The sequence below is a fragment of the Misgurnus anguillicaudatus genome, chromosome 20 (genome assembly GCF_027580225.2).
Source record: "Misgurnus anguillicaudatus chromosome 20, ASM2758022v2, whole genome shotgun sequence".
Classification (NCBI taxonomy): Eukaryota; Metazoa; Chordata; class Actinopteri; order Cypriniformes; family Cobitidae; genus Misgurnus; species Misgurnus anguillicaudatus.
This window is the reverse complement of record NC_073356.2, coordinates 36,342,093-36,369,933: the sequence shown is the minus strand read 5'-3', so window position 1 is coordinate 36,369,933 and position 27,841 is coordinate 36,342,093. Positions and strand designations below refer to the sequence as shown.

Here is a 27,841-nt window from a genome sequence, read left to right as displayed (position 1 = left end):
ACGGAGAGGTGGTGGTACGCTCAAGAGCTATTTTTAGAAGTGGCGGTACTGAGTACCGGGGCGTTCCGGCCCACTTAAAGCACTGAGCGTGCCGTACGCCAACATCCATATTGATAAATCTCAAAGTCACCGTGGTTTTTGGTGTACGCCAGGTGTACGCTGGAATTTTGGTGTACGCACTTTTGATAAATGAGGGCCAGTGTGTAAAAAATTAACACATCATTTTTCGCAGTGTAGCTTAAGCCAGGACTAGGCCTTAGTTTAATTAGGAAATATAACTACATTTAACAAACATGCCTAACTAAAAAAATTACTTTTTGAGGCAAAACAAAGGGCATTGATGTTTTTTTAGATTTGTCAGTGCAAGTTGTTTTCAGTTTGGACAGCTCATTTACATTTATTTTAGTCTAGGACTAGTCAAATCCCTGTCTGGGAAACTGCCTCTATATGTTTAGATTTAGGACTTAATCTTAAAGGACCCATATTGTGCAAAATCAACTTTTACAAAGTGTTTGGACATAAATTTGAGTTGGCAGTATGTGAACACAACCAGCCATGGTGCGATTTGTGAAAAAAATCAGAGGGGGGGGGGGTGTTTTTTATTTTTTTAATGAAAAAAACTATGAACCATGAGCTTATATTGATTATTCAAGGTATTAAGCAATTTCTTGTAACTGTTGAAATAAAATATGTATAGAAATGTAACCTTTCCTAATCGCACCCGCCCTGAGCGAGATTCTAATTGTGTGGTATATAAGTTGGAGGCTCTAACAAGGAGGCTTAAGGCCATGACCTTTAACTTCTGTCACTAGAGCACTACTTGTGTTTGAGGATTGAGGTTTACTTTATTTTTATTTGTTTATAATTATAATATTTAACAGAAAAATGCAATGCACAACGTACTCTCAATATAACAAACAAATATGTAATATATGACTACTTGGATAAGATGTCAGACTAAGAAAATAGTCTGTTTGATGACAAACTTTTGACCATCTTGTGAGTTCCCCTCGATTAATGACGGTTTCTGCTTTCTCATTCTCAATGGTAATATTTCTTGGATTTATTTTGTGATGGTCCTGTAAAATATGCTTTTTTTGCGGTGGTTGGTGACATTTGGAAAATCCAGGCATGGATAAAAATTATCAGGACATAACCTAGACACACTTTCACCCAACATTATTGTTACAGGAGTAGAAGCGCTGACAGTAATACTCCATTCCTGATTTTACTGTTGTTTGCACTATTGCGTAGCAGCACTTTTACTTATATTAAATCATTTTTATTTTAGGCCGTTTATGGCTGTTTGATGATCATTAATCGTGGAGAGAACAAATTATGTCCGGGGATATTTAAAAAAAAATCAGAGGCAGGGATCAGTGATTGAATTATGTCAAAGTTCATGTGAGGTCCCCTATAAGCCCCCGACCTGATTTTTACTGGAGTCGTTTGGTGCACGATGACTCACAGCTCTCTCACATGCCGATCATATGTGTCGCGTGTGCATCTCAGATATTCACGTGAACCTGTTGCATGCATCAGAAGGTTTTAATGAGGGCAGATGAGGGCGAGTTGCAATCACACCTCTGCAAGCCGGCCAAAGTGCGATTAACCAAACATGCACTGAAAAAAATGATTCATTCAATTTAATCAATTTTTTTAAGGTAAGCGGTTGCAATCAATTTATTTAAGCTACATTTAAACAAAAAAAATGTGTTGAACTTAATCAATTTTATTTAGTAACCCTGGTATAAAAAAGCTTAGTAATTTCTGCCATATTTAATTATGCTACATTCTCGTATATTATTTATTTATGACTGATGAAAAATTATTAATTGAATTTAATAATTTTTTTTAAGGTAAGTGGTTGCAATCAATTTATTTTAGCTACATTTAAATAAACACATTTCATTGACTAACTTTCAACATTTTTAAGGAAATTGTTTGCAATCACTAACCTTAAAAACAATATATAAAAATGACCCTTAAATGGCTTTGCAAATACACCAAGTGGTAAGTTTAATGTTATTTTTTAATGTCAGCAAATGTACAATAACAATTTCTTTGTGTGTACAAGTGTTTAAAACAAGTGCTCACTGCACATTCACAAAATATAAAATAAAAAAAACACAGATGGAAAGAGGCCACAATATTTGTGAATCAATAAAACAGCACAAAAGTCAAAAACAGTAGTGCTGACTTCACACATTGCACAATAATTATTTTTAAAAAAAAGTGTTACATTTTTACAGACAACAGTTATGAATCATTAAAAGCATTATTAAAATGTTTAAAACTACTGATTCCCAGGTCTTAAATGATAAACAGAGTAGACTGTGACATCTGGACTTACATTTCATGCTGAGCATGCACATACATGTCTGCTACAAAATTTCAGTATTAAAGGTGCAGTGTGAAATTTTTAGAAGGATCTTTTGACAGAAATGCAAAATAATATACAAAACTATATTATCAGAGGGTGTATAAAGACCTTTCATAATGAACCGTTATGTGTTTATTGCCTTAGAACAAGACCTTTTTATCTACATACACCGAGGGTCCCCTTACATGGAAGTCGCCATTTTGTGCTGCCATTTTTTTACAGAAGCCCTTAAAGGAAAATTTTTTGCTAAGTTGTCTTCAACGATGACATGTTTGTCCTTCTCTATGTGTTTCAAAAGCGAGGAGTGAGCTGTGGACTAAGCCGTTGGTTGCAACTCGCAACCTCTCCACTAGATGCCGCTAAAATTTACACACTGCACCTTTAAAACGTTTTTCAGTCCTTTAATTTTTGGGGAGAGCTTTACACTATGTCCACACGAAGCCGGTGCATTCCCTATCCGATCATTTTTTTCCTTGCTCTAAAAAAATAATCCGTAAACACGAAACCACTGAAACCGACTGAAAGCAGTGTAGAATATATGCCGGACCAGTATGGGGCACTGTAATTCTGCCACAGATATACACTATACACGGAGAAGAAGACTTTGAGCATGCGCATAACCAACGTATGGTGTAGTCCATTATCGCTTGTTGGTCACCACAATTGCATAGAAGCAATAGATTTTGCTGTAATAAAGCTAGTAGGCTTTAGTAGTTTCTGTAGCACGAACACAATCACGTAGTCCGCCGTTATTGTTGTTGCTGTTACGTGTGACGCTTCCGACACGTGACGTGATGACGTTTTCGCTTCACAAAATATACGGATTAGCTGTACAGACGAAACCGCAAGGATGTCGGTTTCAGATTTATCCACTTTAGGACCCGGTTTCAAAAAATAGCGGATTCAGTCTCCCAAAACGCCGGATCCGTGTGGACGAAACGCCAATACGATAACAAATTTATACGTGTACGGTGATACGCGTCTCCGTGTGGACAGCCCTAAAGAATCCATCTGCATAATGAATTTCTGAAAAATTTCAAAAAAGTAGTATTTTAGTTCTTTGGGGTACGCCAAATTAAGCACATAGATTGTACCCAGCATCAATGCAGGCTTGTGCCACAGAATTGAGCTGCTCAAGAATCATCACTCCAACAACGATTCCAATATCGTCATAGTCGCCAAGAACACCTTCTTTCTTTTTGATTACACATATGTCCATGGTGATGTTTTCCAGGTCTTTCAATAAGTCATCTTGTTGACTGTCCTACATTTAAATAAAAATAAGCTGTTATTAGAGATTGTTCTGATTCATAACACCTTCACAAGTCTACAGGCAAGGGTAATTACAAAAACTATGACACCCCTGTTGCCCATATATTATACAGTGCCCTCCATTAATATTGGGACAGAGTGCACACTTTGAGATGTATTTAGAGGGTATTCACAAATTCCAATTTTGTCTTTAGGATTTAGGAATTACAGTCGTTTAAATGGGCCAAATGTAATGGGACAGTTGATTAAAAAGCTGTAATGGACATTAATTTTGTATTTGTTAAATAATTTCCTCATATATGAAGCATGTTGTGGTCTGAAGTTGAAGTTTGGCATTTGGACGCTGTGGCTGTAAACACACATCATGTACACAATTCACGTCCATAAAACAACTTTTAAGCGAACTGTCCCATTTATTTGGACCTGAAATACACTGAAATACATTTTACATATATAATAACATATCGCAATATTTATGAAGGGCACTTTGTGTGTGTGTGTGTGTGTGTGTGTGTGTGTGTGTGTGTGTGTGTGTATATAAGCAACTCCGAGAAAGCGAAAACATAGTGGAACTGCAGGTAAGCACTGCAGCTTTTAAATTTGGACAATTGATAACGAATTTATCGTGACGTAAATATTAAAACACGTTATGAGTTATCACCACTGATATATTTATAAGCAGCATGCAAAAACATCTCTCTGACACTTTAAAAAAACTTTTATATAGTACTGACAAGCACAAAGTCTAATAAAAAGCGAGTTAATAACAGTCAAGGCCCACATCAGAGCCAGGGAATCTCTGTCAGATGTAGCCCAGAGAGGGCGGTGGTCAGCGGGGCGAGTGAACACTGACGTCCGCTCTCTGGTTCTCACGTACCGAAGCTTCATTAAGCAAACGTTCACACAGGCGCTCTCTTAACTTATCGACTGAATATTTGAATATTATACATATATATTCTCGACTGAACTAATCTTAAAACTACATCTTGTGACAAAGAAACGCTAATATTAAGAAACGGATTGTTATGAGATTCAATACAGCCGAGTGAAATCCGTGACGGAAGAAAGTAGTTCCCAAACAAAGAGGCTTTTCAAATAACTTTGTTGTTGTTTTCTAGTTTTCGTTTTTCAAACGTGTGCCGTCGAACTTTTGTATAAAAGCAATTTCGCTCTCGGAGCCGTGCGGTACCTGTTCAACCCACATCGTCACGGCTGTGACCGCCTCCGGCACTCGGCCTGGAGGAGCCATCCAACAAACGGCGCATTCTAAGTACACAAAAATACTCACTGTAAAAAAGGTGCTGTACTACATGAAATACCACCCACCGTGCAAACAGACCGACCGAGCAAAACTCCGGGGCTGAAATATCCCGTCTTCCTTTCCCACCGTGAACCTGACTGGAAACTCCTTTCAGCACCAGGGAAAATGTGCATTTGTGCGCATGCGTAAAGAACCAAACTATTTTTTTAAACTAAATTTAATTAATTAAAATCATTTGGATTTAAAGCACATTTAATTCGCTTAAAACCTATTAATATATACTAATTAAAATCAAAAACTTAAGTAAAATAATTAAAACTAGCTAAATTGAATTATGCTTCATTTAATTGGGGCCATAATCATTTTTTTCAGTGTGTGGCCATGGTTTGGAAAGTGTGAGTGCACCCATAAAGACCAGGGGCCTCATTTATCAAGCGTGCGTACGCACAGAAGTGTGCGTAAAGTGTGCGTAGGAACAGTTTTACGCAAAGTTTGGAATTTATCAAATTGCACTTATACGTAGAAATGTGTGTAAATATACGCACACCTCTGAGTATGCGTACGCAGAGCATCTAGTGGTAGAATAGCGATACTACATATAGGACCCTGTTCCAGTGAGTAAAGAAGTGTCTATTTTTTATCCACAAGCAGGTGTTAAAAATGATTAATGTCAGTATGGTAACAGCAAATAAGTATAATGATTTATTTGTGATCTGTATCTGTATCTGTGAATGCTCTACATGTGATTTGTATAAATGAAGTCTCCGACAAATGCTTGACACAGTACAATGGTTTATCTTGCGTTATTGGAAGACTTGGCAAATAATCCATTCCGCCGGTAGCGCGTTTTTAAAGATTGCGCCAATGATGCTGGTTATATGCTGCTGTCCAAGGTGGAAAGTTGTCTGTCCTCCTCCAGTTGGACTCGTTTCACATCGGTGTGCTGTGACGTGTTTTTTTGCTGATAATTTAATGTCAAACCACTTTTTTATCTTTGGAAGTGTTCTCTCCTCATATTCAACGGAATTAAACTCACTGGTAACATGTTCCCATGTAGATTTGTTTTCTTTTGTTAGTCATTCCTCCCGCACTAAGTAAACCAAATAGGATGTGTTATTAGGATTTAACCTCATCCAGCAGTAACTCAATTTCTGTGTCTGTAAAATTCCTATTTTACGCCCTCTTTGTCATTATTGCGATGAGGGAAAAAGCACAACCACGTGACATATAACGGGAGGTGTTGTCACCATATATGGTCCATTGGAGGCGTTTCGGAATGCAAATGACTATGAACGTGCACGAGCATGGTGCTTAAGAACAAGTGGGATTTATCATCAAGGATTACTTACTGATGTGCGTACGAACCACGTGCGCACGTTTGATAAATCCCAATTTTTTTGTACTTAGGCACATTCTAAATTTCATTCGTAGGTACAAATATAGAACATTTTCATTCACTGAACGTAAAATGTCTCGTTCCAGCAATATATTCTTGTTAGATTAACAAAACATTTCCTCTTCTACAAATGGTCAATAAAAACTTTATTTCACACGTCTTGTTTTATCATAGTTTTATAACACTTTTAATGTTAAGTAACCTCAAAGTAAGGGTAACATCAAGTCTAAGTAATAGGGACAGAAATTAATTAAAAGATAAGCTTGTAACTTTATCACAAAAATAATAATCACCAATGATAACAAAAACAACCGCAGTAGTAGAAATAAAGACCACAAACTCAAAATTTCTTGTTTAATGAGAGAAATCATGCAATTTGTGCATTAAACTAAAACTCTTGTGTAATATACAAACTATTTCAGGGTTTAGGTTATGTGTACTTATTTATTTGGGTTAAAACAAAATCAGGGTTAACAGTATAGGTCACTTTAGATAAAAGCGTCTGCCAAATACATAAATGACTGTCAGGCTTCTCTTTTAGCTTTGTTCATTTGGGTTTTAGTCTCTCTCTCTCTCTCTCTCTCTCTCTCTCTCTCTCTCTCTCTCTCTCTCACTCTCTCGCTTTCTTGCTCTCTCCCTCTCGTGGAGCTGTCCGTGGTGCTGCACAGGAAATCTCTGCCCACTTCCTTTAGGTTAGGGATGCACCGAAATGAAAATTCTTGGCCGAAACCGAAAACCGAAAAAAGGAAACCAAGGCCGAAAAACCGAAAACGAAATTATGCCAATTATTAGTGCAATTGCATTTATGGCTATCACTGTGTACTAACTTTACTAGGGGTGTGTGACGGATAAAAAAACTCACAGTTCGGATCACATTACAATTTCTTGAGGCACAGATCAGATTATTTTTCGGATCAGCAAAAAGCAGGTGGGAAAAATCTAATAAACAATAAAGAAATTGCAAACATTTACAAAAAAGAACAAAGTTGTACATTAATAAGGTCTGAAATTAGCATTAGGTACAGAAATCAAATTAAATGAATCATAACATAATAAATTAAATATCTTATTCTTTTTAGAGCTATTTTTCTCTTTGTCATGGATTGTTTGATTATCATTAATGACACAATCTGACTGTAATCTATACATACACTTAAGACATAAACAAATGTTTTTATTAGAAAAAGAATACTGTAGAGATAATTTTGTTTATATGTGCCCTGTCAATAACAGAGAGATTTTATGTTTGCTTGTTTTTTTTAAACGCGTTTCTCTTGTATGTGCACTACTGAGGGCACTTAAACGTGCGCACACACAGAGACCGAGGGTGAATCCCAAACAGAGCAACAGTCGCTCCACATAAAAACGTTACGTTGTTTTTCATTGCTTTATTCGCCAAATGTAGCTATGTTAATGGATTACAGTATGAGACACATTAGCGCGACTCTCTGTAAAGTTTACACATCAAGACATGCTTAATCTTTGCAGACGCGTGCAAACAGCTCAACCGTGAGTGAAACTTGCTTGATCGCGAAGGGGAGGGGTGTGTGACGACTGATCACCGTGAGTGAAACCCAAGCGCTAGCAACGGATGGGAGGGGCGCGGTTGACATTCATTTTCGGTTGACTTTTTCGGCTGGATTTTTTATTTCGGCCCGAAACCGATAATGCAATTTTCGACCGAAATTTTCGGCGACCGAAATTTCGGTGCACCCCTACTTTAGGTAACACTTTACATGTTAATTTCGTCATTTAATAATGCATTTATATAACTAAGCATTGTAACTGTTAGCACACTTTGTCAAATCACATATATTTTGTGTTAATTTAAATCAAATAAAAAAGTTAAAACAATTTTAACTTGATTTTCTAAGGTATGCCAACTTTTCACAGCCAAAACTTAAAAAGCAAGTTGTTTCAACTGCATGCTGCATATTTTTTTACAATGCATTAATTAATGCACCATACTTTAACATGAAAAACTGTTTTGACATTAACTAACATTTTACAAGAATTAATACATGCTGAAAACGGAAAACCTGCTGAACTCCTCTCTTTTGAGTAAAGAATTTTGTATGCTTATTGCAATTCATATTGCACACTTGTTGTCTAGGTACATTGAAAGTCATAAACTTTGCCCCCATACCACTTTGTAAAAGTGTGTAATATAATCCATTATGACAAATATGAAATCAAATGCTTTTTTTGTGAAATCAACAAAAAACAACCAAATCAGAGTTTTTGACGTGTTTAATAGATAAGAATGTGTGTAAATGTGATCAGTTGTTTTGTGAAGGAAGTTGATCTGACTCGGGCTCAAGACATTTAGGAAGTTTATCATTCTGTTGTTTAAATAACTTCCCCAAATGACTTCTTAAGAGCTCATTATACTTCTGCATTGGTCCTATGGCGTAGCTTCAGTGGTGTAGGCTACGCATCAGTTTTCATACTACTGCGTCAAAGTGCAAGTACACATGCAGGCCACTAGTAGGCAGTATCCATGTGATCTTGTGCTTTTGTTGTCAAAAGATTATTCTACATATCCCATACCGATTCTGATTTATTGAGTGTTATTTCTTCCATACCTTTGTAAGAACAATATTCAGTTCTTATTGTTCATCTTGTGTTGTTTGGTTTCTTATGTTTCAGATTTGATAATTTCTGAGTTGTTGTTTTTTAATGTTTTATAACCTGAGCATTCAACACATTTTCACCTTTTTGTTTTTTTAGAAAATTTTTTAGTTCTTCAGAATTGAGGGGTTGGATAAATTTGTCTAAGCTGTCTGGAGCCCATGCACTATGAATTTCTGATAGACCTGATATATTTTGATATATTTGTGTTTTGTTTTAATGCATACAGTTTTAATATAAATGTTAGTTTGGTCAGATACATAGATTAATTTGTTGCTTGACATAGAGGTGGATGGGTCCATATCAGTGATGGCATAGTCAACTACATTAGCTTTTAGACCTGCACAACACGTGAACCTCCCTAAAGAATCATCTCTGGTCCTACCATTAGGTACTGTACTGTAGGTACTGAAAGGCCCGGATTTCATTAAAATATCTTCATTTGTGTTCCCGAAGATGAACAAAGTTTTTACAGATGTGGAAAGACATTCATGACAACATTTTCATTCTGGGGTGAACTCTTTCATAACAATTTATCAGTATCAGGCTTGATGTCTCTGATCATAAACACCACTGCTTCTCTGTTATATCTCATAATTCAGCCATTTCTGTACGTTTGCATGTACAATATTCAATATTAACTCAATGAAGACAATACTCTGATTAAGAAAATTTAAACAGCAAAATGTTCTGCAGGTTACAAATAAAGCCACACACTTATCTCTTAATTCAGATGTTTTGTCATGTTATAAGAAGAAAGAACCCAAGCACAGACAGCACGTTTCAACAACAACAACAAAAACTTTTTCAAATAAAAATAGAAAAACAAAACAAACAAAAAAACATCAGAGGACAAAGCCTAAAACACATTAAACTTAACTTTACCAGACAGAATAAACAACAAGAGTGACAGCAAATCACATGACAACAAACACACGGCCATCACAAGTTCAGATCCTGAAAACAGAACATAATTCAGGATCTGAACATCACACTCTAACACAAACCTTTAACTAATAACACAATACACTTACAAGGATGACAGGACCGTGACATGGTTAAGATTTTACTCGCACTTGAATGGAGAACAGGCCTAATCTAACACGTCTCTTTGTCTTTTATTATTGTGTCTGAAGTATGTTTGCATATTTAGAAAGCAGACCTCTATCATATGTGGAAGTAAATTATTTCTTTTCACAGATGAACCTCTTCAGCTGTTTGCAAGAATTATCAAACCAAGTGTTTAGAAACCCGCCGTGGTTACCCAGACTAACACAGTTTTCTCCGGATGGATCCTTCTCCTTCCAGTTATCAGGTTCACTTTTCCCAGATGTCCTCTTGTGCCAGAACCTTTATAAGAAAAATGTTTTTCACAGACCATATTTATCTTTAAAATAATTATAATATTAAACATATGCAATTATTTACATAAAACAAGTTTAATAAAACTACACTCTTAGAACGAATGTGGTAAAAACAACACATTAGTGTTAATTCCGGGACAACACACTAAATGCGTTGTCCCAAAATCCACCCATCTCTGTGTTATTATTGAAACAACACATTTTGTGTTACTTTTTACACAACTTGTCTTTTATTTTGATACGAAATCAACACAAAATGATATACATTTTAACATAATGTGTTAAAATTACGCTTAATGTGTTAAAAGCATAACACAAAAAGATGTGTAAAAAATGAACACATCCTTTCTTAGAGTGTATTATATAATAATTACCCTCTTCTTTATATTAATATTCTATCAAATTACTATTGCCATTTAAAAAAAACAAATTAGGAACGTTTTATTTTTTGCATTTATTTTGTGCATTTATTTTATTTTATTCTATGACACATTTGTCATAACATTGAGTAGCAGATATCGACAGCAGATTTCATATGTGAACAGAGTTCTTACTCTACTCCGGTCTCCTCAAGAGTTTTGTTATTCACCCAAACCCATCGACCTTCAGTCTCCAGATCATTAAGACCGATCCAGTGAGTCTCTTTAATTTTAGACACCAGGAAGTCCTAACAGGAGAAAACACAAATGTCAATAATACTGTAAAAAAGTACTATCAAAATTTGAGTCTGATCCTTGATGTATACACATTTAATTTACTTATAATATCTCTGTATCACCTGTTCTTTTTGGCTGGTTATGGTAACCAGGTCAGCTCCCATTGAAACACACACAGCACGACTGCTTGCCCAGTCTCGTTTATCAGTGCTGAAGTAAATCATCCCACGACAAACTGTCCAGAGATCGCAAGACTGAGCTGTAAATGAATTAAATGAATGATATCTTAATAATAAAATATATAATGCAAATAATATCAATTTGGAATTTGGCAGAAGTATTGTTGGTAGTTGACAGAATAAAAAAAGATAATTTTACTTAAACACATACCTATAAATAGTACAATTTATAGAACTGATAATAATCTTGAAGTGGTCTCTTAATTTTTGAATGATTAATATAACTTTATATAACTTATATAACTTACCATCATAAAGGGAAGCTCTCAGTCTGTTGTTCTTGGCTTTTAATTCATGAAGTTCACTTTCCATGTCTGATACAGAAATGATTACAAAGAAAAAAGAAGCAGTTATAAAAATTATGCCCTCAAAAGATTATATATATATATAGTTTTGGTAAAACCATAACAATATAACAATCTTAGTCAATTGCTGCTTTCTGCCGGCATAAATTATATCAAATAATGTTGGTTTATATTTGTATTACATTATGGATTAGAGCTGCACGATTAATCGCATGCTGAGTTTGTTTGCACCCCTCAATTTTTTTAGCTTGCATTGACAAATGAAAATGATGTCATTTTAAAGAAAGATTTTATATATATATATATATATATATATATATATATATATATAATATAATCCTTGAGAAAAGCATCCTCTTACAAATTTTCTTTTCACATCACTAAAAATAATATAAATAAATCTACCTTTACAAAAAGACAGTTGCTCTCTAACTGTGGTGAGGTCGGCCATTAACCCTTTAAGTTTTCTCTCCATGACTGCAAAAAAACCCAAACATGAATCAACAATGAAGCAAGCTGCTATTAAAATATTTTCACTTACATGATCAGTAATGTTTATGCATTTTTGTTATTGAAACAGATTTATGTTCTGTAGTGTTTTTTTACTGACTTGTGGCATTCATCTCTTGAGCTGATAGTTGCATTAAAGCCCTTTGGTGCTGTACGTGCAGTGATTCAAAATCTCCAAGATTATTATTATTATCTGATGAAAGGAGAAACAATATCAGCAAGTTTATCGATAACAACGTTTATTGACAGTGAGTAAAGATTTAAGATCAGTTATACTCACACAGGACCCCCAAAACACAGAGACCACCAACAGCAAGAACAACAAAGACGCAGAGAACCAACAGAAGAACTTTAGTACACTTAGATTGAGTCACATATCTCTTCTGATGGACTCCTGTGGGATCACCTGAAGTAACAAGTTATGATTAAATTTCGTTATATTTGACTATTAAACTGATAATAGCCTAATCTAAAACTAAAATAACCGTGACAAACTATGTATCGTTGGACAGCTCTAAAGGGGATCGCACACTGGCCGTGCAGCTCAGCGCCACACCGTTCTAAAAAAAAAATCAAACACATTTAGTTGAAAATAATTTAGTTAAATATCACTGACCCACAGGTGGTTCCAGATTGTTATTACATATTTATAACACTATTATACAATGGACTGTTTAAATCCTCGATTCTGATCGGCTGGAAGGTGTGCATTATAATCTTTTTGAGCCGCCAAACTCACTTTGTTGAGATGTTATAATGAACGCATCTTTGAATAGCGCCACCACGCTCGCGGTATGTATAATTTAGCCAGACATTTAATTGTAAAAAAACACATTTAAACCTCCTCATATGCAAGTTTAAAGTAACATAAAAGAACTACAATATAGATATTAAAAGTATTGACTAAACGAATAAATGATTTTATGATAAAAGATGCCTTTATTTATAAGCATATCATCGGCCTGCTTTTATAGAGCCATTCACACAGGAAGTGTACTTGCTATCTATCTATCTTCTTACTTTAATGATATCCTCCAAAAGAAGAGATTGAATCCCACAGCATAGAGTTTTGTGTAGTAATCTACTCTCTTTTAGATGATTGCCAACTTTTACTAATATAACTTTTATTGCCCCTTTGTACATAAACTAATGTCAAAATATTAATTGTCTATAACATTGTTTATAAATACTGGTACACAGCAAAATCAGCAGTGTTAAATGTACACTGCTGGTGTTTATATGAGTAACACCAGACCTGGTGGTCCCCATATATATACCACAAGTGTTGATTTAACACTGATGATTTTGCTGTGTAAGCACATAAAAATGTGCATTATTAGGCAATGTACTAAATGATCGGCGTTAAATGAACAGACTTCTGTTAACAAAATTAAAGTTCCTGTTACCTCAGTCAAACCACGGCAATAAAATTGGACTATAAATAATGACTTCAATTAAAAAAGTAAATGATGTTCATTCTTACCCTTACAGTAAGAGGCTTCATTGATAGATAAATCTACGAAATCTGTATTTTCATAGAGTGTGTCCATGTTACTGAGCTGACAGCAAAAAGGAAGTTGACACAACCTCTTTCCGTATTTTCATAAAAACCCACAAAGAAAATGAAACAAATGAGTAAGATCTATGTTTTGCCTTTAGTTTGCTTACTCAGAGGTACAGATACAAATATTTTGGCATAATTTTGTTTTAGTGAAATGTTTTCTGTAAAGCTGCATTAAAACGGTGCAAACTTGTTTTCCAAAAGAAAAGGATCGTTCACTTGTCATTATCTATTCCCCCACTGAAGGTCGATTGGTAGAGCACTGTGTTAGGATGTCAAAGGTTATGGGTTTAATACCCAAGCAACAAATTAAATGTGTACACTGTATACATTGAATGAACTGCAGTGCGTCCCAATCCTGGTCCTTGGGTACCCCCTTCCCGAAAGTCTCCTTATTTAAAACACCTGATTAAACTCATGTCATGTCCTTTAGCCATTAGTTTTGGATTTTTGAACAACTCCCATAATGAAAACAGGATTTTCATAAAGAGGTACTGTACTGTGCAAAAGGCCACCACCACCAGCTTTGTTGTTTTAGCAAAGTTTTTGGGCCCTATTTTAACGATCTAAGCGCATAGTCTAAAGCGCACGGCACACGGTTTAAAGGGGTGTGTCCGATGCCACTTTTGCTAATTTAACGCCAGGAAAAATGGTTTGTGCGTCACGGTCAAAAATGGTTGTTTCTATTCTCCTAATGAGTAATGGGTGTGTTTTGGGCGTAACGTACAATAAACCAATGAGAGGTTCAGCTCTCATCCCCTTTAAAAGCCAGTCGCGCTGGTGTTATGTCTAAAGGTCTTTACACACCGGGACGTTTTTCGTGCGCGTTTATCGTCGACGTTTAACGTCTCGTGACTCAAGAACGAGCGCCAATGTGAGTGCGCACACACACGCGAAAAGCGCGACGCGCAAAAGCGTCATTTTCAGAAAAACGCCTCGGACGCGTTTTTTTGGTTTGACGCGGCGCGTTAAAAGTTGGCCGACCAATGAGATTGGCGCTTTTGTTCACGTGCCTGGCGCTGCTGAAGTTCCAATAAAACACGACTTGGTGGCGCTCAAGAACAAAATGGTCTTGCGGAGCACGTGGAACAGGTAAACACACAAAGAAGATGCATCGAGGCTGTGGAGGTTAATGAAGGTGTCGGAGTTCCTCACATCATCGACTGAATTTCGAAGGTAACGTGATATATATTAGAACATTACAATACATAGCTGTGTGGGCTATATGATTAGATTAAACTTTATTGTCATTACACAAGTACAAGGCAACGGAATGCAGTTTAGGTCTAACCAGAAGTGCAAAAGCAGTATAAAAAGTGCAGGATATCAATAATAATTGCATATAGGTGCAGGATTATGTAATACGATGTAACAACTTACTATGGGTGGTACTATGAACATAATACTATGAACATAATCTACAGAAATGTACAAATGGATGTATACATAATAAACTAAACAGAACAGTAGTGAAATTAATATTTAAGTAGTGCATGAATGAATTTGGATTGTAACTAGTCAGTTAAGAGTGCAATGGCTTAAGTTATTGTGAATAGTTATTCTAATATTCAGTACACAGGGGTGCAAACGATGCAATTCAAGTAGTCCAGGAGTGCAAATGAACAGGGAGTATGAAATAGACAGTCCAGTAGTGCAAATCTACATTATAACTGTGCAAGTAATAAAAAATGATTATTGGTGCATTACATTACGATATGTAATGCACTGACATTGAACACTTCATACCATGGCATGTTCCCTGTACACCGTGATATCACATGTTTTGTTGTTTGCACCATAGTATTTCATTGTGTGTAACTGGAACCTGTTGTACAGAAAAGTGGACAATTACACTGCTTCATGTTCAAAGAAAAATATTTGGTTATTATATTCATTGCTTTTTCCTAATCCCAAATAGCTTGGAGAAATCTAAAATGCAAGCCAAACCAAAGGTGGGGTTTTAGGAGGTTAATTTGTGTTCTGTGTTTAGGTAACATCTGCTGCATTTGTTCAGCCAGATAAAATACCATGAATCTAAATTACATTTGTAATCAAATATTGACCTCATGGATATCGTGGCATGGCCCTCAGTGTGAAAGATTGTTTCTGATGAAAACTAAATTTATCTTTACAGTGTTCATAGCAATATTTCAGCTAAAATGATGTGAGCAAAAGTGAGGAGGCCCCAGCAAGCATGTCTTCAGGGTCATCCAGCACCAGCCGTGACAAGGTCCAATCTAAACAAAAGAAAACAGTCCGAGACGAACCTCTGGAGATGTACCTCTTATCAAAAGATGCTAAAGGGAAAAAATTGAAAGCGAAGCACAGAAGAGAGAAAGAAGAGCACAGAAGGAGCGCTCTGCCAGTTTTGGGTCACACCTATAGATTTTTATTATATATCATTTTATTTAGTTATTTTTTTAATGTTTATACATTCAAGAAATACAGTTGAACATGTACATTTCATAGATATGTTTATTTGCACTACAGTTCACTTAGACTTCTATCATTGTGACTTATTTGCTCTACAGCTCTGCCAGTTCTTGTTCACACAAATTAATGTTTATTATATACCATTTTACTTATGTTTTTTAAGTGTTTATACATTTAAGAAATACATTTGAAAATGTCTAATTTCTAAATGTTGATTTGCACTACCGTTCAGTTGCACTACAGTCATTGTTAATTTGTCTGGAGTGAACCAACATTTCTGAATCCTGTTTTATTTGATTTTACTGTCATGTCTCTGATTGTTATTGCAAATTGCAGTTCATTCACAAAAATAAATGTTTGATTAAAAAAACTAATTGTAAATAACGTGACATTTTTGGCACTATGCATATAATATTTGTACATCAGTATTGTTGACCTTTTATTGTAATAACTACATACCTAATTATTGCATCATTATATTTATAGGCAACACTTACCAATTTGCAGGAGTATTAAAATTTTTGGGCACAACCAAAATGGTGGTTCCTTGTTCTACCCACCCAACCTCTATAAAACGAGTATATTGGTTAAAATGAGAACTTAAATCTTTCCCCAAATCACAAAATACAATACATTTGGCAGGAAATTTGAGAAAATTGTTAACAGAGAAAGTGCTTGTAAGAGATTTGTTAAAAGTACACACATCGGATCACCCATTACCTTATATTTTGTGAAAGAGTTTTAATTTTGATATAACGAGTTCTATCAAAAATAGTTAATTTTATGTGGAGATGCTGATAAACTGATGATAAAATAATCGAATCAAATAGATTTCATTTAAAAATGTATTCAAGTTCACGGAGATATTGTTTGTACAAAGATTATATATATATATATTCAAGAGCCATGTTTGTTTGTTTGCTAGTTAACCAAAAATCATATATGAATGGTTATTGACTACACGCGAGTGTAACTGTCTCTCTTTTTCTGTGTGACAAGTGAGTGTCAGAACAGACGCATAACGTCTCGCAGCGCCGCCCCGTTTACCGGCATATATCTGTTTTGTATTAGGCGCCATCTAATGTCCAGGGAGTGAAATTGCACCTTACTCGGCTCAGCGCCAGTAAAATTCGTTTGGGTGTGAAAGCAGAAAAACGTGACGTTAAACGTTGACGATAAACGCGCACGAAAAACGTCCCGGTGTGTAAAGACCTTAATTCCTAATTAGATGACGGACTTTGTCTGAAAAACTAAGCCGAGGAAGAAGACCCCCAGTTTAAGATTTTCTTTTAGTCATGGAAGTAAAAAAGCAGGCTTTTAATTGCTGTAAATGTATGGCTATATCATCAAAAAATAATTTACAAGAAAAGGTTTGTACTCTAAAAATACTTTATTTGTAACAAACAAAGAGATAAAGAATTTACAAACGCGCGGAGAGCCGTTTCAGCACACGGACAGCGCCATGAGTTTTTTAAAGCATTACTTAAAAATGTTTCTCATCTCATCATCTCCACAGTTACAGAGTCATCATATACAATAAATCCGCAAGGAAGCATTTAAAAAACATTTAAAAATAGATGCATTTTTTTAAAGTATTTATTTACTTACCAGGCTACAGGTGAAGCAGCTTTTTATGCCTTCTAAGGTCTCAGAATCAGTCCTCATTTATGTCCAAGAGACTAAATAATAATCATTTACATTTTTATCCTTTAATTTTTCATATTATTAAAAGTGTGTGATGAGCAACTGCGCATTGTCGTCCCGTATTAGAACGCGCTCATTAAATAACAAAAAACACTATTGCGCCATTGACTTTAGACCAGGTTTTTGTTGGTCAATGGCGTAGTCTATTTTAGTTCCCTCAAAATAGCAAAGCGCCGACAATGCCCCTGAACACAGCTCGTTTTCAGACCAGATCGCCCATGGGCGGAAAATTGGGTGCAAATGCATTTGCTATTTAAACAACATTGCGCTAAACGTGAAAATTATCATTGCGCCGGGTTGAAACTAGCAAAAGACACTTGCGTTGCGCATTGCGCTGCATTGTGCCGGGTGTAAGATAGAGCCCTTAATTTCCATCCATATTTTTTTCACCCTTTTTTTATTTAGATACAGACAGAAAATACAGGAAATATGTACACAAAATTAAAAACAAATTTTTCAGAACTAAATGTCTTCTTCAGGCATCAGTCAGTATTTAGTGTTACCTCTCTTGGCATGAAACGCATCTTGAGCTTTTTTGAGGAGACTGAAGTCCTGAAGTCAAATCTAATTATGTAATCTTTAAACTGAGCAAAATATTCTGCAGGTTAAAAATGAAGCCACACTCTTTTTAAATTCAGATGTTTATGATCAATCTCTGACATTCAGGTGAATAAAGGACAAGCCAAATTAAACACATAAAGCTTCCTCCACAGTTCTGCTTCTTTGGTCGTTGTTTACAGTATATGATAAGCAGTGATGGGAGTAAAGTGTTACAAAGTAACGCGTTACTGTAATTCCACTACTTTTAGCAGTAACGAGCATGTAACGAAGTATTTTTTTAAATCAAGTAACGCAATTACAATTACTGAAATTTAAATGAGTTCGTTACTCGCGTTACTCTATTTTGTAAAAAATAGACAACATATCTGACGTCGCAGGACCGTGGTTGGCGGCGCAATGATTCATTACACTTCATCATAGCTGACAGTGCATATAGAATGAACATGAAAAATCTAAACGGGACAACATACCTTTGTTTAAAAATTGTGTGCAAGTCATAATCCATCCGGACTCATGTTTGTAAATTATCTTCACCAAGCAATCCCGGCATGACATTAACTTGCATTTGTAGTCCACAAAAGTAATAAATCTGAGAAATGTTCATATATTCTTAGATGTTTACATCGGCCTTCATGGAAGAGAACGATCCGCGATTGTTGTTTCCACTAAAATATTCACACTGCTGTACACCCGTGTTAAAACTCCATAGTATGTGTGAGCTCGCTTTTAGTTTTAGTTTCAGTCCGAAAAAACAATCCACTCGCTCTGTCCACGTAGCCTACTCCGTTTTCTGATTAAATATCTTCCTTTAATCCTGTGTGTCATTTAAATCCAACAGAAAATATATACAAACAGTATATGACCAAAGAGCACAGTCCCTTCCGCGAGCTTCACAAGCTGTGTTCCAATTCAAGGGCTGCACCCTACTAAGCATGCCATAAAAGGTGAGCACTCTGGCTTTCAAGGCGCTCAGAAGTTTGCGAAGAGAACTGAAATGAGACGGTCTAACCTTCGGAGGACCCATAATTTGCGTCACCTGCTGCACGCGCATCGCGCCTGTTATAAAATGCACTGGTAACCCAACGCTTCGAGGGGTTTATTGCGTTTATAAAACGGTTACTTCATATGCATGAAGTTAGCGGGATTTTATAAAATAAAACACAAATAAGTTGTAATTATATTAGTATAAATATTACTCTTCCGCCAAACAAAGTAGTTCCTCAGAATCAAGTGTGACTGAAACAGAGCGCAGTTCACAAACAACACAGACGCAGCAAAGATACAATGAAAATATGATTAAAGACGGTGGTGTTTATTTTATAAATCACCTTTCATCTAATTTATACATTAACATTTATATTGTGCTGTTGAAGTGATGATCAAATATGCTTATAAGCATGCTGAACTCTTTCCCCGTCAACGTTTTTTTTTAAGTTGCCACCCGGTTTTAGTTTAATGCCTTACAGAAAAATTATCTTCTTTAAATAAACATAAATATAAAATGAAAGAACAGACCATCCGCTTTCAAACAACAACAACAACAAAAAGTTTCATCCTACCTTAATTTGTTCTCTTATCAGTTATCACCTCTCAAATTTTCAGCTAAAAGCGGAGATAATTCCATTTTTGTGAAGAACTTTAGTAAGAAATCATCAGATTCAGACATGAACAGTACTACACGGTGTTTTCAGTGAATGCGTCAGTGTTTAAGTTGGGAAAGATCGCCACCCAGTGGATAATAGCGGGCGTATGAACTTCAGTTATAAACTCAGACAACGTTTTCTCTTTATTGACGAGATGACTCAACAATATTTATTGACATTTATTTGGATATCGCCATTAATTGTGCAATTGTAGACAAATTAAAAATATGATTAAAGACTGTTGTGTTTATTCTCATAAATCAGTACGCAGCAACAGTGGCGCAGTGATACTTATGTAATGTGGTCTGAACCTTGAGGTTACCGGTGTATTTTATCACGGCTTAGAACGCGTTTCAACCAATCAGAATGAAGAACGTCTCGGTTACGGATGTAACCCTCGTTCCCTGAAGGAGGGAACGGAGACGTCACGTCGTGACCGACGAATTGGGAGCTCGCTTAGAGAGACCAATCTGCTTCGAATACTACTAAAACGCCAATGAACTTGGCATTGAGATATTTGCATAATGCTGGCGCCGCCCCGCCAGGTGCGTATATAAGGCGCACGTGCAAATAGGGAAATCAGCTTCTGTTCGCTGAGAAAGCCGGAAGGTGACCGGCCTAAACAGCAGGTGGCAGCACCTGTGGCGACGGGACGTGACGTCTCCGTTCCCTCCTTCAGGGAACGAGGGTTACATCCGTAACCGAGACGTTCCCTTTCAGTCGGTCACTACGACGTCACGTCGTGACCGACGAATTGGGAAACCCTACTAAAACGCCACTAGGGGCTGACCTCTTCCAGTGTCTGCGTAAAGCCCTCCGGTTCCACTTAAGGATAGGAGAATTAGGTTTTAAGGCAGAAGGCCGGGCACTAGATGTTCCTTTAACCCTACAGTAGTGCCAGCGACTGGGAAGCGCCCTATCTGAGCGGTATAGGGACGCTGCGGAAGCCACCGCCCCGTTAAGGGCTAATGGTGGGCGAAAGTCAACCGTAGTTGAGGTAAATGACAGCCGTGGCTGTGTAAGCAAAGCAGTGCTCTGCTAAGGGAAACGTGGGCTGGTAGGATTAACCCCACGGAATAATACTCACAAAGGAACCCGTTGGGAATACAATGTGGGGCCCTGGCCAAACACGTAGGTTCGTAAGAATACAGCTAGTGAAAGGCTGACAGCCAATGCTCCGCAACAAAGGCTGTCAAGGCAGTGGAGAGAACAAATCAAACCATTACGCATTTTTGCTCTGTTAGCCTTCCATACTGAAACTCAATTTGGAGCCTCAGTCGGAGGCTGCAAGCCGACTTGCGAGTCTGCTCTCCGTGTCCTCCCTGGTGAGGACAGAACACGAGAGGATACAGGCTCGATACGAACATTGTAGAATCTAATGAACGTATTAGGTGTCGCCCAACCAGCAGCTCTACAGATGTCTGTTAGCGAGGAACCACGAGCTAATGCCCAAGATGAGGCAACACTCCGAGTGGAGTGCGCTCTCAAATTAAAGGGGCAAGGGATGCCCTGCAAATTGTAAGCTAGGGCGATAGTATCAACTATCCAATGAGACATCCTCTGCTTAGTGACAGCTTTCCCTTTCTGCTGGCCACCATAACAAACAAAGAGCTGGTCCGAGGTCCTGAAGCTTTGCGTGCGGTCCACGTAGAATCGCAGTGCGCGTACGGGGCACAACAAAGCCTCGGTTGGGTTTGCCTGCTCCAAAGGCAATGCTTGCAAGCTCACCACTTGATGTCTAAAGGGAGTAGTGGGAACTTTGGGCACGTAGCCTGGTCTGGGTCTCAAAGTCACGCTCGAGACAGAAGGACCAAACTGAAGGCACGAATCGTCAACAGAGAATGCATGTAAATCCCCTATTCTCTTCACCGAGGCCAATGCTAGTAGGGTCAGAGCCTTCATTGATAAAAGCTTCAGACTCGCAGACTGCAAAGGCTCGAACGGAGGACTCTGCAGCGCTTTCAGCACCATGGACAAGTCCCAGGGAGGAATAGAAGGGGGGCGCGAGGGGTTTAGCCTGCGAGCGCCTCTCAGGAATCTAATAACCAAATCATGCTGGCCCACTGATCTGCCGTTAATAAGTGAGTGATGCGCAGATATAGCGGCGATATCAACTTTAATAGTGGACGGTGACAGCCTACCGTCTAATCTATGTTGAAGATATAAAAGCACAATGTTAATAGGGCATTCTCTGGGGTCCTCGCGTTGCGAAGAGCACCAGGTGACGAAAGGTTCCATTTTAACGCGTAAGCCCGTCTCGTAGACGGAGCTCGTGCCGCGTCAATAGTGTTAGATACCGCCTGGGGCAAATCACTTAAACCTTGCGCGCGCTCAACGACCAAACGTGGAGATTCCACAGGTCGGGGCGCGGGTGCCATAATGTGCCCCCTCCTTGAGAAAGAAGGTCCTTCCTCAGGGGAATCCGCCAGGGAGGGGCTGTCGCGAGGAGCATTAGTTCCGGAAACCAATTCCTGGTCGTCCAATATGGGGCGATCATTAAAAGGCTCTCCTCGTCCTGCCTGACTTTGCACAGTGTCTGTGCTATTAAACTCACTGGGGGGAACGCATATTTGCGCATGCCCCGCGGCCAGCTGTGTGCCAACGCATCCACGCCGAGGCTGCCCTCGGTTAGTGAATAAAACAGGCGACAATGGGTATTGTCCGGTGACGCAAATAGGTCTATCTGCGCACGACCGAACTTCCTCCAAATCAGCTGGACCGTCTGGGGGTGGAGTCGCCATTCGCCGGGGCGCGCCGCTCGGGAAAGCGCGTCTGCCGCTGTATTGAGCGAGCCCGGGATGTAAATGGCACGAAGAGACCTCAGATGCTTCTGACTCCAAAGGAGGAGATGACGAGCGAGATGCGACAGGTGACGAGAGCGCAAACCGCCTTGACGGTTGATATACGCTACGGTCGCAGTGTTGTCTGAGCGCACTAGTACATCCTTCCCTCGCAGCTCCGTAGCGAAGCGTACGAGTCCCAGATATACTGCCCATAACTCGCGGCAATTGATATGCCAATGCAACTGGGGTGCTGTCCACACCCCCGAAGCCGTGAGCTCGTCGTACGTGGCTCCCCAGCCCGTGTCGGAGGCATCTGTGTGGACAACAGCATGCCGGGAGACCTGTCTCATGGACACGCCGGTCCTGAGAAACGCGGGGTCTGACCACGGGGGGAATGTTAGGCGACACGCAGGTGTAATGGTTACACGATGGATGCCAGCGCGCCACGCTCTCCTCGGGACTCGATCGTGAAGCCAACGCTGAAGCGGTCTCATATGGAGCAGCCCGAGCGGTGTCACGGCCGCTGCTGCTGCCATACGCCCCAGGAGTCTCTGAAATTGTTTCAGAGGGACCGCATTCTTCCCTCGGAATGAACCGAGGCAAGTCAGAATTGATTGGACGCGCTCTTCTGTTAAACGCGCCGATAAATCGATCGAGTCCAGTTCCATACCGAGAAAAGAGATCCTCTGCATAGGGCAGAGTTTGCTCTTTTCCCAGAAGACCCAAACGGGCGAGATGTTGAAGTGTTAGATCTCTGTGTTCGCACAGCGTCCGCCGAGAATGCGCTATTATAAGCCAATTGTCGAGGTAAGCCAGAATGCGAACACCGCTCTCTCTGAGGGGCTTTAGCGCCGCCTCTACTACTTTCGTGAACACACGGGGAGAGAGAGACAGCCCGAACGGTAAAACTTTGTACTGATATGCCCGTCCCTCGAACGCAAACCGGAGAAACGGTCTGTGACGAGGGAGAATGGACACATGAAAGTACGCGTCTTTCAGGTCTATCGCTGCAAACCAATCTTGGGGGCGTATTGCACTGAAAATTTGTTTCGGTGTAATCATCCTGAAAGACCTCTTCTGAAGAGATTTGTTCAGGACCCGCAAATCCAAAAACGGTCGTAACCCGCCGCCTTTCTTGGGTACTATGAAATACGGGCTGTAAAAACCCGATCTCATCTCGGTAAGAGGGATCGGCTCGATCGCGTCCTTCGCCAGCAGGACTTCGACCTCTGCACGCAGTACATGTGCAACGGACGCTTTCACCGTGGTGAAACGTATGCCCGCAAATTTGGGAGTGTGCCGATTGAATTGAATTTCGTAACCGAGGCGGATCGTGCGTAAAACCCAACGAGACGGACTGGGAAGCTGAAGCCAAGCCCCCAGGGACCGTACGAGAGGAATTAACGGCACTACCGGTGTACCCGCGGCGGGGCAGCGAGGCGGGACAGGCGGGACTGCCGGTGCGTCTGCCGTGACAGCATAAGCATCTACAGTATGTGTGTGTGTGACACTGACCTGAGCCCGCTGAGGGAAACGGTCGTCCGGTCTCCTCAGCTGAGGACGCAGACTCCGAAGGGGTTGCTGGTGGTCCGGTCTCCGTAGCGGAGAGCTCGATCTCCTCAGAACACCCACTGGCGATAGAGGAGAGGGAGGAAGAGCATCTGACTGCCCGCTCACATCTCTCTCGATCCTCTGGAGACCTGGAGAAGGAATAGGAATGCACTCTTTTTGTGGTTTTGTGGGTGCCGGCTGAGAAGCTGGCGGAACAGAAACAAAACGAAACAAAAGATTTTCCAACCGGCCCTCTACCGGTGGAAGGAGCGGTGCCATCACCGTCTCCCGCTGAGTGATCCCATCCAACTCCAGGTCGCCCGTCTCAGGGCCGCTTCGATTTCCGTTTACCACGGGAAGGGGGTGGTGCGGGCGGGGCGGGCTGCCGACGGCTGTTCCCCCTCCGTGGTCTAGAAGACGTTCTAGCGGGGGGGGGCGGAGGCAGCCGCCGGAGGGCGCCCTCGGCGAGGAGCAGACGGGGCCGCCGGTGCTGGGGGGCGAGATGCAGGTCGCTTGCGCCGGGGCATGATCTGAGCGATCGCTTCCGTCTGCTTCTGGGCGGCGGAGAACTGCTGGGCAAACGACTCCACCGACTCGCCGAACAGGCCTGCCTGGGATACGGGCGCATCCAAGAACTTGTTCTTTTCAGCATCCGTCATGTCGGCCAGACAGAGCCACAGATGGCGTTCCTGGACCACCATCGTGGACATCGCACGACCAATCGCCTGTGCCGTGACCTTCGTAGCACGGAGGGCCAGATCCGTAGCGGCCCGGAGCTCCGAAAGCACAGGCGAGTCGTGTCCTCCCTCGTGCAGATCTCTCAAGGCCTTGGCCTGGTGGACCTGCAGCAACGCCATAGCGTGCAGGGCTGAAGCCGCCTCTCCACATGCATGATAGGCAGCCCCTGTTAAACCGGAAGACTGTCTGCAAGCACGGGAGGGGAGGGTTGGACGATCCTTCCAAGTGGGAGCGGTGGCCGGACACAGTTGCATCACAACCGCACGCTCCACGGGGGGAATCCCCGTATAACCCTTAGCGGCTCCATCGGTGAGGGAGGTGAGGGGGGAGGGCTGAAACGGCCGTAAACGGGTAGAATACGGCGACCTCCAGGTCCTGGTCAGCTCCTCGTGCACCTCGGGGAAGAAAGGTACTGGCGGAGAGGGCTGTGAAACCTGGGCAGCTCCAAAGAACCAATCATCCAGGCGGGACGGTTCGGGCTGTGGGGGGTGAACCCACTCCAACCCGACGGTCTCCGCCGCTCGAGAGAGCCCGGCCACCATCTCTGGATCGAAATCCGGCGTCACGACCCGTCCGGAAGGGGGGAGGACATCCGGATCCTCAGAGGTAGAGGGCCCACCCTCGGATGCTGCGGTCTCCGTGGACCCGGAGGGAGGCACGACAGATCCAACAGACATCGTAGAACACGACTCTGAAGTTTCCATCGGCGCATTAACCGGCTCTGGATGAGGAGGCTGAGAGGCGGAGGACGAATCCCCCGCCCGGTTCAGCACAGTGATGCAGAGATCATCCTTCGAGAGCTTCACAGCCGCACCGTGGCGGCGATCAGAGCTCGTCGGACGTGGGTTGCATTTTTCCCGGAGGAAAGACAACCGTCTCCGCAAATCCACAAGGGACATGTTCTCGCAGTGAGAACACTTACCCCCAGCGAACGCTGCCTCAGCGTGCTCGATGCCCAAGCACGAAAGACAACGCTCGTGACCGTCCTTCGGACCCATATACTTCCCGCATCCAAGATCGCACGGACGAAAAGCCATCCTGAAAAGGACGCTAATCTCCGGATATACGAGAGAGTGGCTGCCTTTAACAAGGCACAAAGCTCTCTCGTATCACTCTTTTAGGGAAATTCACTCAGATGCTCAGTTGATGATGCGCACAGGGAAAGGCAACGCACACACTAAACTCAAAACAAAAAGATGCAGAGCCTGTGGAATACTGCGAAGCGTCCGCTGTGGTACTGCCAGTCCAACCAACTTCCGCAATCGATCCCAACAGAGTAAAGTAGCTTCTCAGTAGCAGATACTGCTGGCTTTCGAAGCGATAAAAAGCTGATTTCCCTATTTGCACGTGCGCCTTATATACGCACCTGGCGGGGCGGCGCCAGCATTATGCAAATATCTCAATGCCAAGTTCATTGGCGTTTTAGTAGTATTCGAAGCAGATTGGTCTCTCTAAGCGAGCTCCCAATTCGTCGGTCACGACGTGACGTCGTAGTGACCGACTGAAAGGGAACCAGAACTGCCCGTTTTATAATTGTTTTTAATCATCAACGAACACCACGAACCACTCGGTGAGTAGCACAGTTTTGAAAATGAACGTTAAGGGTTGTTTTAATGACATGTGCATGGCCCTTGACCTCCATTCTGAAGCAGTCAAAAGACGCTTCTAAACGAGTCAAAAAGTCATGAAGATGAAGATTATTATTTTAATTAAAGAAGATACTTAGCGATAAACACATTCATTTATTCTTACCTGTTAGATGAGAGGGCTGCTGGTATGAACGTATAAAAGCAGAATTGTCATAGATTGCTGCCATTTTTCAAACGTACAGAAAACTTTGTGTGTAAATATACTGCAAGGAAGTCAAAAGGTAAATGAAACAGAAAGTAATGAGATTGAAAAAATTATTATGCCAAAGTTTATTGCATCTATCTTAGAACTCGACACCCAAACCACTGCTGAATGTTAAAGCCATATTAATCAAATTTAACAGTCATGTGGATATAACACTGTAAAATAGTTGGATCAACTTAAAAAAATTACTTCAATTGGTAACACCTAAAACATTTTACGTTTTTCAACTTAAAATTTCACTTTAGGTGAAAAATGTAAGATGGAATTTTTTTAGGTTTAACCAATTGAAGTCATTTTGATCCAACTTTTCACTTTTTACAATGTAGTCATGTTAGTGTGGATCATCCTTTGTAAGCAAATTATTTATTTGAGTCAATGAGAAAATAAATAATAATTTTTAGATAAAAGGGCATTTATTGGTTTTAAATATCTGCAGGTATGAATCTGTTGGTATGCAGCGGTATATAGGCTGTGGTTAAATGTGGGCTTCTGTTGTTGTTGCTGCTGCCTTTTTTATATCTTTTGTGCACTAAACATTACAACAAACTCCCAAGTGAAAGCATTACAAATAAACACTGATGAATTGTATTTTTTAAACATATTTTAATTAGCATATAGTCTACAATGGGAGGGTCATTTATAACTTAAAGCAACACCAAAGAGTTTTGTCTCTTTGCTCCCCCTACAGGTTAGAAGCGTAATTGTCCATTACCCACTGTCATAAATACTGAGGCATAGCTGGCTCTGATTGGATTGTAGGTCTGCCGTAAAGCAAGTTTTTGTAGTATTCACTCGGACTACAGGACCGCTACCCGACGGTTGGAAACTTCTTTAGTGCGGTTTTGGCCGATAGAGGGCTGCAAAGCGAATGTGAAATGGTAAATGGACTGCATTTATATAGTGCTTTTAACAGACCTATGGCCATCCAAAGCGCTTTACAAGTTGCCTCACATGAAAAATGTGAGTCTCGTTGCTGACTATAGGGGCTCAGAAAGG

The 27,841-nt window shown here is 40.2% G+C and overlaps 1 protein-coding gene and 1 long non-coding RNA gene across 2 annotated transcripts in view; one reads left to right on the top strand and one right to left on the bottom strand.

Moving 5' to 3' along the window:
- Window positions 1-27,841, top strand: part of LOC129454846 (uncharacterized) — a 146,103-nt gene that overhangs the window by 53,086 nt on the left and 65,176 nt on the right. The gene's annotated exons all lie outside the window — the stretch shown is intronic.
- Window positions 9,134-13,632, bottom strand: LOC129454827 (asialoglycoprotein receptor 1-like). The gene is made up of 8 exons (XM_073858612.1): window positions 13,501-13,632; window positions 12,298-12,423; window positions 12,118-12,210; window positions 11,913-11,984; window positions 11,451-11,516; window positions 11,086-11,222; window positions 10,862-10,974; window positions 9,134-10,293 (listed from the first exon to the last, which is right to left on the bottom strand). Exons 1-8 carry the CDS (start codon window positions 13,565-13,567, stop codon window positions 10,128-10,130), a joined length of 840 nt encoding a protein of 279 aa, XP_073714713.1. The 5' UTR covers window positions 13,568-13,632; the 3' UTR covers window positions 9,134-10,127.

Excerpts from the sequence above, each read along its gene's own strand:
- LOC129454827 (XM_073858612.1), bottom strand. The coding sequence starts at position 13,567 with ATGGACACACTCTATGAAAATACAGATTTCGTAGATTTATCTATCAAT. Across the intron at positions 11,517-11,912 it reads GCAACTGTCTTTTTGTAAAG|ACATGGAAAGTGAACTTCAT; the intron begins GTAGATTTATTT and ends TTTCTGTATCAG. Across the intron at positions 10,294-10,861 it reads CTTGAGGAGACCGGAGTAGA|GTTCTGGCACAAGAGGACAT; the intron begins GTAAGAACTCTG and ends TTTCTTATAAAG.